Below are 14,334 nucleotides of genomic sequence, written 5' to 3'. Positions count from 1 at the left end.
AATTTATTGAAATCTACAATACGATAAACCAAATGGTATTACCTTATTAAACCGGCCTAATAATACAGCCTAAGTGAATTTTATTTGCCAGCACTAACGTTTTAGAGAAATGGAAGTTCTTAAACAAACAATTCACAGCCTAATAGAACAGTTGTAACACAAAAACACCGTTCGTAATCACATATACAAAGACTAATAAACACATTTGTTATAATTAATGCTACAAAAACTTTAAATGGCAATGTGAAACATTAACATTTTTTCAAAGGCAAATCAAACAATAGCAAATGGTATGGTTGTTTACAGGTTATAAGAAGTTAACTCACACAAGTTCATTTAATAATACAACCAAAATACGGTAAAATCAGATATGCTAATAATTGTCAGTTTAAATGAAATTTAAGACCGAAACATTTTATATTAGCATACCTTATTGATAATCAATATATTAAGATTGTCTATGATGGCAATGTCTTTTTAGTGTCAAATAAATCTCATACGACTAAGTCCCTCATCGAGATTGCACAAGATAATGATCATACAAATTGCTTAGAAAAAGAATAGTTTAAAGGGAGTGTTTTTTTTTTCGCGCATTATTGTATGGGGATGAATTCAACGTTTACCACATGGTAAGGTATGGAAAAACTCGGAAATTAATAGAAATTTATAATTATTATCATCGTTTCAATTTTTAACAATAAATGAAAGCGTACAAGCATTACACACTCCATTGTAATACACAAAACTAGTGTATATACTATTTTGAAATTGTTTGTATATGTCGTGAATTAAAGGAGGTGGATTACTATAATGTGGACATTAAACAAACATTTACAAAATTAGCATGCTACATGTAATTGTCAATATTGTGATACAATATTAAATATGTTAACGTATACTTCAACGTCAAATAAGCGAGTCGGCATTTAATCGTCCAACTATCAACTGTGGAAAAAGTTAACACAGCAAAATTTACATCCGTAAGATTCAAATCCAACGATCTATCCAATGGCATTTAAATGACTGGGTATTGTTCCCTCATGTAAGGGACCCAAATATTGTTATAAAACTTAAACTCGAATCTCATTCACATGTCAGTAGTTGTTCTCGCTACTCGTCCCTACAATTATTTAATCGTCTGATTACTTAACAAAAACCTGAACAAATGTATGTCGTTCTTCTATTTGATTGACAGTATATTCGTTCTGGTTAGTACAACTTATATTTTACTTTGTTTTTACATCGATTGTTTATTGCTTACATGTAAACAATTATAAATGTGTATGTCCAATCATTCAAACGGACAATATCTTTGGTAAACGTAGCCTGCAATGCAAACATCAAGTCCTATAAAGAATAACATGGTTTTATGCTAAATACCACATGTTTATTTAATTTTTATGTCTCCAGTCTATTGTTATTGCCCTGTCTGGTGGTTTGTTGTTTTGTTTGCGTGAAACTTAAACATTTGCCATAACATTTTCAATATTAAAGATAGCAACTTCATACTTGGCATGCATGTGTATCTCATGGAGCTGCACATTTTAATTGGTGACAGCTTAAGGTCAAGGTCATCCTTTAAGGTCAAAGGTCAAATATATGGCGGGACATAGTGTTTCACAAGCACATCTTGATTTTTGACTTTTAAATGTCAATTTTTCATGGAGTTTTTTGCAATCATTAGGCAATCGGTGCTGTATTTCGCTCACGACATACTCAAATACCCTTACAATAGTGCAAAAAAAATACTTTTTGTATTAATAAGCAAATATAAGCTATATGTAAACAAATAATAAGGTGTGTATTAACTCGGCAAACACGCTGGAAATTGTAATGTTTTTAAAGCGTTGCTAACACGTTTTAAACGTTAAATGGTACGATTTGAAATTTTTCTTTTGTTCCTTTCTCTGTATCTGTAATTCTTAATATCGTTATAAAAAAATAGTAATACGGCCATATGTTAGCAGTATTTGTTTTATGTTTTAGATACAACCGCACCTACACCTTCAGGCGCCGTATATAGTTCCGAGTCGTTTTGTATCCTGGGCTGGTATTCATAAAGCTCCTAAGGCAAATCTTTTCATAAGCTGGATTTTCTATTGAAATTCTAATGATTTCAGTTTTGTAATGCCTTAATACTGTTTTTCTATGCAAATTTTACTGAAGTAAATCAATTAAATAAAAAAGACACCACAATGAAAGAGCAAAAGACTTATGGAATTTTCAATTATTTAAGGAATTTTCGTAAGTTTACCCTAAAGAACTTTACGAATACCAGCCCTGATGTTGTGTCCTATTTACTAACTCCTTAACATTGATGCTCTGTATTTTATATTGAGTTGCATTACATATTAAAGCTATACTGACGCTTTACAATATCCCATTAATACTACGTTTAACTGATATCATAACAGCACTCGCATGTATCTATTACTAAACAAATTACCATTTCCACACACAATATCGTGCTGTTTATAATTAAGTGTTTGCTTAAAATAAATGGACTCTAATTCGTGAGCTGCATTGATTATTCTCAAACAGTGTGTACCTTACTTTGATTATTCCGTATCCTGGCCGTTTTTCATACTGGATTAAAATTAACACTACCAAAACTGAACCTTTAGGGATAGATATGCATGTTTTTTATGATTTTGCACCAGTTTTAACATTTGTTTTTTATTATATAAAGGCATTGTAAAGTGGAATGCCTTAATAAATTAAATAGAAACATTATTGTTCTAATGGAAACTTTATTCATATCAAAATTGATAGATGTCTTTTGGGGGAAAATGAAGCTAAAGCGTGCCAAATTTTGAAATTGTGTTACACACTAACTTTTAGATGTGCATTTATTCATTTAAGAATATATAACTATACGATATACATTTTTGAATGCGACATCCTCCCGGTGTCTTCCGATGAGAAAATACATTTGAGTCGTGCTCTTTGAAAAGAGAGCTAAATTCATCTGCGTAAAGGGTCGTCTCTGATTACCTGTGCAGTCCGCACAGGTTAACTAACAAGGGACGACACTTTCGATCTAAACTAGACGTTTGCTAAGAAGAAGAGTTTTGTTTAAACGAAATTTATCATTACAGCGGAAAGTGTCGTGCCGTAATAGCAAGTGCGGGTTGCACATGCTAATCTTGGACGACACTTTATGCACATGCATTAGACCCCCTTTTCACAGAGCGCAGCTCATTTGAAGTCAATATTACACAAATCATTTATAAATGGCTAACCTTTTTCATGTATATGCAAATGAATGCTTTAGAAAAATTATTTAATTACAATTTGATCAATCACAGAGCTTCATTCCGTGTTAAGGTAATTAAACCATGAAAAAGCACCATAGAAACGTGTTCAATTCTGAACAAGCCTGGCAAGAAGGATCGAAAATTATGTTAAAACGATATGCAAATACAGTGTTAAAAAATTAGCGTTTAAACTTTTCGCCGCTAATGTCTTTTCAGCAATATCATAAGTATAATTTAACACGGACAACGTGAACAACACATAAATCATGTTATCTGAAATAACAAAAGCTTCAAGTTATATTCAGTTGCACTTTGAAGAATCGTCATGTAGAGGTGTCCTTTTCAACAAATATTAAAGAACACCCACATGTGACTGTATGCATGTATGCTCCATACTTGATATACTAATAATATTGAATGTGTATTAATTTATTACTTGTTTTAATGTTATGAAAATTTCCTAATTTTGATGCTGAAGAACAGCTGTTTGTATTTTACTTTTAAATAGACGTATAATCCATGTGTGTGTTGGCGGCAGACTTATATCGTTTCGAATTACGTCATTTCCAATTTCATATCATGGGTTAATCTCTATAGGCTTCTTAGGCTTGCTCGTAGTTTCATTTCGTCGTTCCTCAAAAAGTTGTAACTCTCTTGCTCTGGTATCTTTTCTACCATTGACTAATTAAATGGTAATTAAATTGAATACGTTTAAATTCCCTTTTATTATGTTTGAGTTACAATGCAATGAGGTTAAATTTTATTAACACTTAAATGTATCATGAATATTGCTGGGCCAAGTGTGAGGTTGAGCGTTATAAAACCGGTTTGAACCCCCAATGCTTTGCATTTACCGTTCCAAGGCGGTGACCCCAGCTTTATGCTTATATGTGGTTATGTCGTTTTGTATTGTGCTGTTTTGTATTGTTTCGGCAATCGGTCACTTGCCTTAAATAACGGACCAACCAATTGTATATAATAAAAATTCAATACTGCTCCAGCAGTTGGAGTTTCACTTCTTTATATTCTGCACAGATCAATTAATTGATCGTCTTCTTTATAGTCTGAAACGGTAGATTATCAAAAGGAAAGCCAATAAGTGAATTGCGTATGTATTTTTGGTCGTTTTCACCAAGAATAAGAAATCGGTAAGCAAAATTACTATTAATAGAAAACAAGTTCTATATGACAAAATGTAATGTTAACAAATGTGTCAATTAAAAATGAGTAATCTAGTAAATTGACAATTTCAAAGTGCTTTTCTTAGTTGTAAAGCACGGTCACTTTAGATATAGTTAAAGGTAGGTAGGATGGTAATCTCACATGAAGAAAATTTTGAAAGAAACTCACGTTATAAAGTTGTTATTTAAACACAAAAATAATACTTAATCTATTAGATCTTATATACTGTTAGAATTAATAAAATAATGTTGACTTCTTATGTCGGAAAAAGTTTTTAAATGAAAATGTTTCTCTGAATGATGATTTATTTAAAAGCAAATATTATCTCTTAAGTGTTATACCAATGGGAAATGGAAAAGTGAAATTTTTATCTAGATACCCTTTTGCGCAGCGTCCTAGAAGCAAACCAACTCTAGATAAGTATACAATCCGAAACATGTATGTAATTGAATGTTTACACCTTTATTCAGGTCAGCTCAGACAGCTGGTACCATATGAATACAGTTATTTTAGACCACACATATCATGAATAAATAAGCGCATTTCCCACGGCACATTCTCATTTTTATTATTGATATTTAAGTCCATAGTACATATACGTCTTGAAAGTACGTCACCGTTTGATCCAACCGGTTATGACTGCGGCAGTAAAATCAATAATACTATGTTAAGTCCATCTAGCGATCAACAATTATTAATTATTATCTCTGACGGTAGTAATCTTGCTGACGGACAACTTAAAATAGCATCAATTTACACGTATCAATTTTTATAATGATATTTATCCCCATTTGATAGTCAATGTAATTATACGTAGCCTGCATATACATAAGTTCTCTGTATTATTATTGTTTCGTTTTTATTAAATTCGCTAAATATTTTAGTTGGTACAGTTTTTCCTATCACAATTTTTAAGATATGCGATTGCATGCCAAGGCCAAATAACTTTTATGTATGTAAAAAGCGTTCGTATTAAATGAATCATTTTTATGTGAAGTAACTGATAAAAAAATATTTAATTGTACATAGCAGTAAACGTTCAGATAAACCGACGACTTTTTAGTCGCGAAAAAGCGGTCAAAAGTGTTTTGGGGCAAATGAAACCCCTTCTAGCTTCTAACATATATTTACATTATCGTTTATAATAAAGATATGTCTCAGAGCGTGAGACATTATTAGGTCCCAAAAACAAATTAACATAAGTATTCTCATTAAATATCAGCTTAATTTTTCTTTTCGATATAAGATTTATTTCCGCATACTGCAAGCTATTGCTTTTAAGCACATACTCGAAATGTATTTGGCATCCGTTTATTCGAATAGGAAAAAGTTGACATTTAAAAACATTTCATTGTACAAGACATATACAATTCCGTATAAGATGTAAATTCACTTTAAACGTGATAAAACTACTTTGTCTTAGACAATTTACTTTCTCACAATGAACGTGTAACTGGGTCATGTCTGCACGTCCAATAATATAATTGCTCCGCGCTCTTGGAAAACGGGGATGAATGCATGTGTAATAAGTTTGGTCTCTCAAATTAACTGTTCAGTCCGCCTTGACTAGAGTTTTGTTTGGAAGAGAATTAGATCAAACGAATCATTCCATATGTCACATAATCGCTTATTGTTCGTACCGAACACACAGTAACAAACAAAGTTCATTTTTCTTCATATTATAGTGTGTAACCTATCGTTCAATTTCACGTCATGCGCGTATTGCCATAATGACGTGACTCGCATTAACTACATGTTGCTTCATATCGAATAGGGCAAGTCCGTCCCTTTCCATTAATTTCAATTGATCCATATATCAACGTGTAATGACATACTCAACAACAACGCCATATGTGAATTCCAGTCCAATTTAATATCTAATTTAATTCATATTTTCAAATATATAAGTACAGTCTGACAACTATATGATTGTATCTTTCTCGATGTGTTCACCTCAAAATCTAAGCAAAATGTGTCGTTTTCTCCCCACAAAACATCTCGACATAAACCTAAAATAATATAATTTCCTATAACATATTTGATTGGTCAAAGCGTTTAAATAAATACTTATTAATATCTGATTGGCTTGGTCAAAGAGTTTCCTTACTACTTGCTGCTTGCTGATTGACTGACCGCTAAATTACTGTTCCAATATGACACCCCCGGGAACGGAGTAACCAAATTATTCATGTGTTTACCCATTTATCGAATAATCGTTTCATACATCTGATTTGACTACAAATTGCAATGGATGTAAAGGATAATTTACTTAAACTAGGATTTCCCGCTGCAGTACTTTGTATGTCTGATGATAATAAGGTATTACTGTAATCGCGTTCATCGGTATAGTTCAATGGATGTACGAAATAATTTAATAAGATTAGTCTTCCTGTGTCAATATTTTTGACCATACTATCAACTGGGATACCTTGTTAAATACAAGTCGCTGAGTAACAGATTCATGCGTTTATAATATCTTATCTTTGACCTTTTAAATTATTGATTTAGCCTACTTTAACACTGAATGTAAAGGTATGATTCGTTTTTACTTGCAAGAGATCTTAAATATAATTTAACAAATAATAATAATTTTCCAATCCTATAATCATGGCCAATATATCATGCTATTATTGTTTCTAACATTCAAATATTTTATTTATAGAACTTTTAGTATTATGATATAAGATGTGTTATATTAATGTCAATCAATTTTTAACATTTTCTTACATTACTAAACATCTATTTAATTTCTGAAAATGCATAAACATGTCTTGATAATTTCTGAAATACAATTATGATAATTAAATTTACTTATAAATTCCTATCATATTATTAATATTATCTGTAATTAAATTTCTATCATATTGTTATATTATATAACATAATATTTATGTCATATGAATAAACAATACCGAGGCTGTTAAGATACACATAAAGGAGGGGAGTTTCGTCGTTGTTTAATATGTGCGGACTGTACGGGTTTATTAGGCATGGCACTTTATAGAGCCACGATTTCCCAGAGCAAGGTTCATACTATATATGTGTATAGTACATGTCTTGAAAAATGTACATCAACTGACGTAAATACATCATTCACAGAACGTTCCCTATTATGTTACTAGTCAAGATTTGTATTATATAATGTAAAAGCCAAACGTCAGTACTTTGGATATGATACATATCAAATTGAACGAATTGGGAATTTAATCAAACTTTATAGTTGTGTTTACTCTTAATAGAAATGAGTTTCCCAGGCCTTTTAAATGTTTAAAGCATATACAAGGATATTTTATCAAAGATTAATGTTAATAAGTGTGGGAAGTTGGCAAACTTAATCCCTTCAAGATGGCATACAAACAAAGTTGTTGTTTAAAATATTAAAGTGTTGTAGTAACTGAACTTCATTTAAATGCGATATTTGAATTTTAACTTGAAACTTGAAACTTGCTTATTTGATGAAACGCCTATTTATAATATTATATTTAATGGCGTTGTACAAAACAAATAAACATAAAATTGATAAAAAATAAGAGTGATTGATACTATTATAAAGAATTAATTAAAGGTTTAATAATTTAAAATTGTGTGATATAAATAAAAATGCTGTAAGAAACTTAAGAAATACCACAATGCTAAACTATTTAAACACATCAAAAGTAAAATATTATGTAATCAATTGATATAACTAGGGTTAAGAAATAAATCAAATGATATTTAAGAACCGTGCACTGATTTTCACCAAAATGATTGTGTATTGCAAATTGCAGGGGCATGTTACCATTGCGAGAATCTTGATACCTTATAATTTCTTCTAGACTTTGTTTTATAGTCTTCATTGCCTGTTGTCTGTGAAGCCTTCTGCTACAACCATGATTATGGGACTATCCACATGTAGATTGCAATTGATTTTTTTCTAAACCAACTGCAGGGTCGATTTAATTTATCCGATGTGCGTTTATCGAAAAGACACAGCTTAATGCATTTCAGTTTATAAGCACTGATACATTGGTCATCTCACAGGTTAATAATATATTTGTTTATTATCGTGACAATCTTGTTCATCTTTGCACAATAAATAAATAAACTGTGAAGTCTCTTTAAACATCTTGGATTTATTAATTTTAACCTTTGGGATTACACGACATTATTAAAGGTCTCCCAAGGAAAAACAAGCCGTAATATATTAGCTATTAAATCAGCTACATGATGGTACTTTCAGAAATCAAACCGACTTTGACACATATTGCTGCATAACAAGCCTGTTCAGTTTACCGTTCATACAATTATGGATAATTTCCGTAATAATGCATAAACTAATTTGATCTCTAAAGAGATTTTTACACATACACTTGTATACCTTTTGACGGACTGAGTAGTGTCTTTCTACAGTTTTCCTGCATGTACTTAACAAATGTTTTCTATTTCTTGTCATATGCATTTGCCTGATATATCCATATTGGTTGTATTATTACAATAACTCTTTTATAAATAAAACATGTTTAGTATTACGATCACACGTGTTTCAACCACCAAAAACGTATGAATAATGCATCCAAAGATAGGCTAAACCTAGTCATGAGGTTATACTAAGTTAGATTAATGATAATTTAATCCCATGGTCACGTTAGAATCGACATTTTGACACAATGTTGCGTCGACTAATCTGCGTGTTTATAACTTTCTGCAGTAGAGCAGGCAAATACGTCATCTTGTGTTTTTAATTAAAAACGAATCTGCTTAAATGTAGTTTATTTGTAGTATAAGGATAATTAAGTATAAATACATATCTTTATGTGCAGTGAGGTAGGATAGGTAAAACAGGACGTATGGACGTATGGGTGATTTGATATATCGCTAATGAGATTAAATGTCACCCCATGATGTAATATCTAAGTGCTTGACACGTCATTAATCACGCAAACTTTTTTTCACGTTCCCTATGGGATATAATAGTATTGTTCATTGTTAGGCAACGGCCTATTGCTTAAAAGTTAAAAGACCCACACTCCATACCTTAATGTGCATATGTTTTCTGAATGAAAAGATGCCGGAACGCAAGCTCAATTTTAGTGTGCATGTTCTGTTCTACAATGGTCATACACAACTGAGCTCAGCAATTGCTATTAATGTAGAGCTTATACAGGCTAAATACAATAGCAATTTCACACATTGTGTTTGCAGTTTACTATCCTGACATGAAATTAAAAACACAGTTTTCATTATGATCTTCCGTTCAGCAATTTCGTCATGCATGTATACATATTATGTTAATAAAATGGTTATGTTAAGTCCCAAATGTATGCATGAGTTATTTGCGAATATTGCAAAATTGTTGTAAGTTTGCTTTCCGTAAAATTAGAAAGTGTGCTTGTATTTAGCATTAAGTTCTCCTGATGCACATTTACATGATAAACATTTATTTAATTGTAGAAGACTCAATAACATGTAACACAGTACTTGACGATTTTACACGGCCGTTAATCACGAGCGCCATCTCTTTTTTGCGATGCATTGATAAATGAGCCAATGCTACTCCCGAGAAGGCGCTAAGGACCGGATGTATTGAAACTTCAATGATAATTATGCAGGGTGCATAGATTTTATATGTATTTGTTAACATATTACGCATTATTTTAAAACTGCACAATGTGGTAAATGAAAATTAGCGTCTGAATGTTGTTTACGTTGATATGCTTAAAGCCAAACAACTTATTTGTCATAGTAAATTTAAGTATAAATAACAAACATATTTTATATATCCCAATTAGAATATATCTGATGGTTACAAGGTAGATTTCCGACTTTTTTGCGCTTAAAAACTTAAAAAATAATCGCTTTTGTCGAAATGGACGTATACGTTTAGAAATCCTACTTTCGGTTTTAAAAGCGGTACCGTTTGAAAAATAATAAATTACTTGGCTACTAGGCTATAGATTAAATTTCATCTACGTCAATTATAATATATCTGGTGGTTACAAGATATAAATCTGGCTTTTGTTGCGTTCAAAACTTTAAAATAATCGCCTTTGTCGAAATGGACGAATAATAATTGAAATCCTACTTTCGGCTTTAAAAGCGGTACGGTTCGAAAAATAATAAATTACTTACTAACTAGGCTATAGATTTGATTACAATTTTGCACACTTTCAAATTGCATCTTTATGTATTGATTAACATGTATTTCATTTCAAGGTCAGAGGCAAAGTGTGTGGCTTTAAATGTTTTGATATTATATATCGCAATGTATTGTTGCTAAACATGTATACATCCGGTATACAAGGAAAAGTATTTTGGATAAGTACTATGTATGAAAATTTCAAATAAAAGCATGCACAAAATACTCTGAATACATTAGCTACGCCGTTGGTTAACGACAAGAGGAGGTAATGTCTCCTATTCGTTGTTTATTATGTGTTGAGGATTCTGAACTTGTTCAACAAACCAACGTTTATTCTTGCATAAATGTAAAATACATCATTTTAATTTTACTATTATTTGCAGACGATATGATCAATTTTACCCTTTATTCTAACTAATGGAAACTTTTCCAAAAAGGGGTAGAATTCGTCAAGATGAGATATGGACATATAATTGAACATTTACAGAATTCAACGATGCTTTTATCTATATGGACTGTCTTTATTTATACTTGTCGCTTCATATTAAACCAGGGGCAGTAAGTAGGAAAAACCCTTAAGGCTATTAATACGTTGCTTTATGAATGAACACACTATGATCTTAAACCTACAATATTTTGTCAATTCTGTGATGCATTTGTTGGCTCGTTTTTTTATTCATGCATCAGAGATGTGGATGATGACATATAGGTTACGCGTTAAAGTATTTTATATCTTCCATGTGTCGTAAAATATTTAATTTGATTTGTATCCGGTGTCCTTTCTCGTATTAAAACGCCGCTATATCGATTTATTTAAGAAATTATATATACTTTTAGTTGATGGCATTAACAGATTATTTCGAAAACCCAATTTCAATAAATTCAGATATTAAACGAATTCGATTAATATTTTGCAAACGTTTGTTAAATGTTAAAAGCAACACATGTAATGCAACAGTATATGGTGGTGAAATAGGTAGACGACTACTGTATGTAAATATATATGTTCGTATTGTTAAATATTAGATTGAAGCTGTTAAAAGTGAAAATATAATAATAAAACTGTGTATACGAATGCGATAAGTGATTATTCATGGTATTAAACTTGGGTATCCAATGTAAGAAGGTGTTAAATGAATATGGGTGATCATATATATTCGCAAATGCAAATGTGACTAAAAATAAGTCGTACGTGTGTGAATCAAAGTGTAGAATTAGAGAAATATCTATACAAAAATGGCTTTGCAATATGAATAATTGTTTTGTTTTAGATATGATAGGACATTCATACCAACTCCAGTATACGAAACGTACTTAGATTTAATGCAAAATATTTTGTGTACAATTCTTATAAGGGCTTCTTAGGGTTTAAGAATTCAAACTGGAAGATACACACGCTGTCATATTCCTTGCTCTATTAACGATACCGTCAAGGGTGTGATTAAATGAACATAGAAGACAAATTGAACGTTTTATGTTAGTGTCCATGTTTCCGTCAAATAAGGCAAATAAATTTCAAATGTCTCAAATGCGAATCCACCAGTTTTTAGGTTCCATACTCTATTGGACTCAACTTGTAAAATTGAAATAAATATGTGTGTCAATAAATGAAAGAAGCTCTAGCCGTAAGATATGCTATTACACATAATATTGTTAACACATATTTAAGTAGTACATTATTGCTTGTGCAGTGATATTTTACTACGGTAATATAAAGCCGTACTCCTCTTTAAAATACACTTTGTCTCAAATTGTTTGAATACAGTTTGTGATAAGACATACGTTGTTATATATAGACACATTACACTATTTGTATAATATATAGTAAATTAACACGATGTAAATTTGCATAAATTTTAATAAAATTTTATATTCTGTTTTGTTCGCTTAAATCAATTTTTAGTTAAGGCAGTACTGTTTTGTCGTTGAGTTTAAAAGAAGGTTGTTAAAGTCTTAACAACCAGGAGCAGACGTGGCTTCGGACGTTCACCGCCCGATTGAAACTAAAGCTGAAGAGGAGTTGGACAGGGGGTCCCAGGCAATGCCAACGTTACAACACTGTCATACTGTAAGACACTTCGAAGCAAAAAGAATTGAAGGTTACTCTCTTCAACAAGTTCCAGGTCCTAGACAAACAGCTTGAAGAAGACACGATAGAGCAGAAGTAGCAGAACGTAAAAGAAGCAGTAAGTTCATCATACCAAGAAGTACTGGGCTCCAAGTCTTACACAAACAGGGAGTCGATAGCAGAAGAGACGCTTCAAAAAATGCGAAAAATGCTAGAAAACAAGGCAAGTGTCAAAAACAGCAGAACGCGAGACGCAATAATAAAAGCACACGAAGAGTACACGGTAGCAAATAGAAGCGTAAAGCGAAGTATTAGAGCAGACAAGCGGAATAATCTAGAGACGCTTGCAACAAAGGCGGAAGAGGCAGAATATAAATTAGGATCTGTACTCCATCACCAACAGATTAGCAGAAAGGTTTCCCAAGCCAAAGAGGCAAATAAGGGACAACAAAGGAGGAGTAATAGCAGATAACAAAGGGCAGAAGAGGAGATGGATTGAGCACTTCCAGGAGCTACTAAACAAGCTAGCACCTGCTTATCCACAGGTGATTCCAACAGCTCCACGGGATCTGCCAATCAAGTGTTGCTCCCCACAAAGGAAGAGATCAGCAGTGCCATCAAGCAATTGAAGAGCGGAAAATCTGCAGGACCGGACAGCATACCCGCAGGATCGCTTAATTATGACGCGGAGACCAGTATGGAGCTATTACACCCGCTTTTTAGCAAGATATGGAAAGAAGAAATTCCAACAGAGTTGAAAGAGGGTTACCACATCAAGCTTCCAAAGAAAGTCGACCTCATTTCCTGCTCTTACTACCGAGGAATCACATTGTTGTCCACCCCAAAAAAGGTGCTTAATTACACTTGCTGAACCGAATGCAATAAACAGTAGACCCGCATTTTCTTTACAAACAAAAAAGCTTTCGAAATTCGAGATTGTGCACGGATCAGATCGCAACCCTGCGCATCATTCTGGAACAATCCTTGGAGTGGAATTCGCCTTTGTATGTCAACTTTATACAGCGTTGACCGGGATACATATTCCTGAGAAATTAAGGATGGCCAGAAAAGATCACCAACATCATCAAGAAGTCGTATAAAGGAATGACCTGCAGAATCGTTCATGGCAGACAGCTTAAGGACGCCTTTGAAGAGAGAACCGGTGTGAGGCAAGGCTGCTTACTCTCACTTTTCATGTTACTGCTGACCATAGACTGGGTAATGGAGACATCGACGGAGCAGAAGCAGAATGGAATTCAGTGGGCACTCTGGAAATTGTTGAAAGACCTCGACTTTGCCGATGATCTGGCTCTTCTCTCCACCACCCAACAACAGATGCAGGACAGGGCAAACATAGTGGCGAAAAACTCAGCTAGACTGTGCCTTGTCATTCACAAAGAGAAGATCAAGGTGTTCAGGACCAACATATCCAACCACACACCCATCACAATCCAAGGCGATGCGAACCATTGTCACCACCATAAAGAAAATATAGCTCTGCATCAAAAACCTGCCTCAGGACGATCCTCACGATCCGCTGGCAAGACAAGATCGCCAATGAACAATTATGGAATAGAACAAAACAGCAGCCAGTTGAAGAAGACATCTTTCAGAGACGTTTGCGGTGGATAGGCCGTACCCTTCGCAAGCCTACATCCAATACGACAAGGCAATCTCTCACATTAAACCAAAAAGGGAAAAGGAAGAGA

The 14,334-nt window shown here is 32.9% G+C and overlaps 1 protein-coding gene across 1 annotated transcript; it reads left to right on the top strand.

Moving 5' to 3' along the window:
* The first annotated feature begins 11,650 nt into the window (after positions 1-11,650).
* On the top strand, positions 11,651-13,496 carry LOC127839562 (uncharacterized). Its single transcript, XM_052367951.1, has 2 exons — positions 11,651-11,675; positions 13,171-13,496. The coding sequence occupies exons 1-2, from the start codon at positions 11,651-11,653 to the stop codon at positions 13,494-13,496; spliced, it is 351 nt and encodes a 116-aa protein (XP_052223911.1).
* The last annotated feature ends 838 nt before the right edge of the window (positions 13,497-14,334 follow it).

This window comes from Dreissena polymorpha, chromosome 7 (assembly GCF_020536995.1).
Source record: "Dreissena polymorpha isolate Duluth1 chromosome 7, UMN_Dpol_1.0, whole genome shotgun sequence".
NCBI classification, from domain to species: Eukaryota; Metazoa; Mollusca; class Bivalvia; order Myida; family Dreissenidae; genus Dreissena; species Dreissena polymorpha.
The sequence above is the reverse complement of the archived record's forward strand: the minus strand, read 5'-3'. Positions and strand labels throughout refer to the sequence as shown.

What these genes read in the sequence shown, in the direction of transcription:
- LOC127839562 (XM_052367951.1), top strand. Translation starts at nt 11,651, where the DNA reads ATGGTATTAAACTTGGGTATCCAAT. An exon ending in ATTAAACTTGGGTATCCAAT is followed by an intron (nt 11,676 to 13,170) that starts GTAAGAAGGTGT and finishes GCTTATCCACAG; the next exon opens with GTGATTCCAACAGCTCCACG.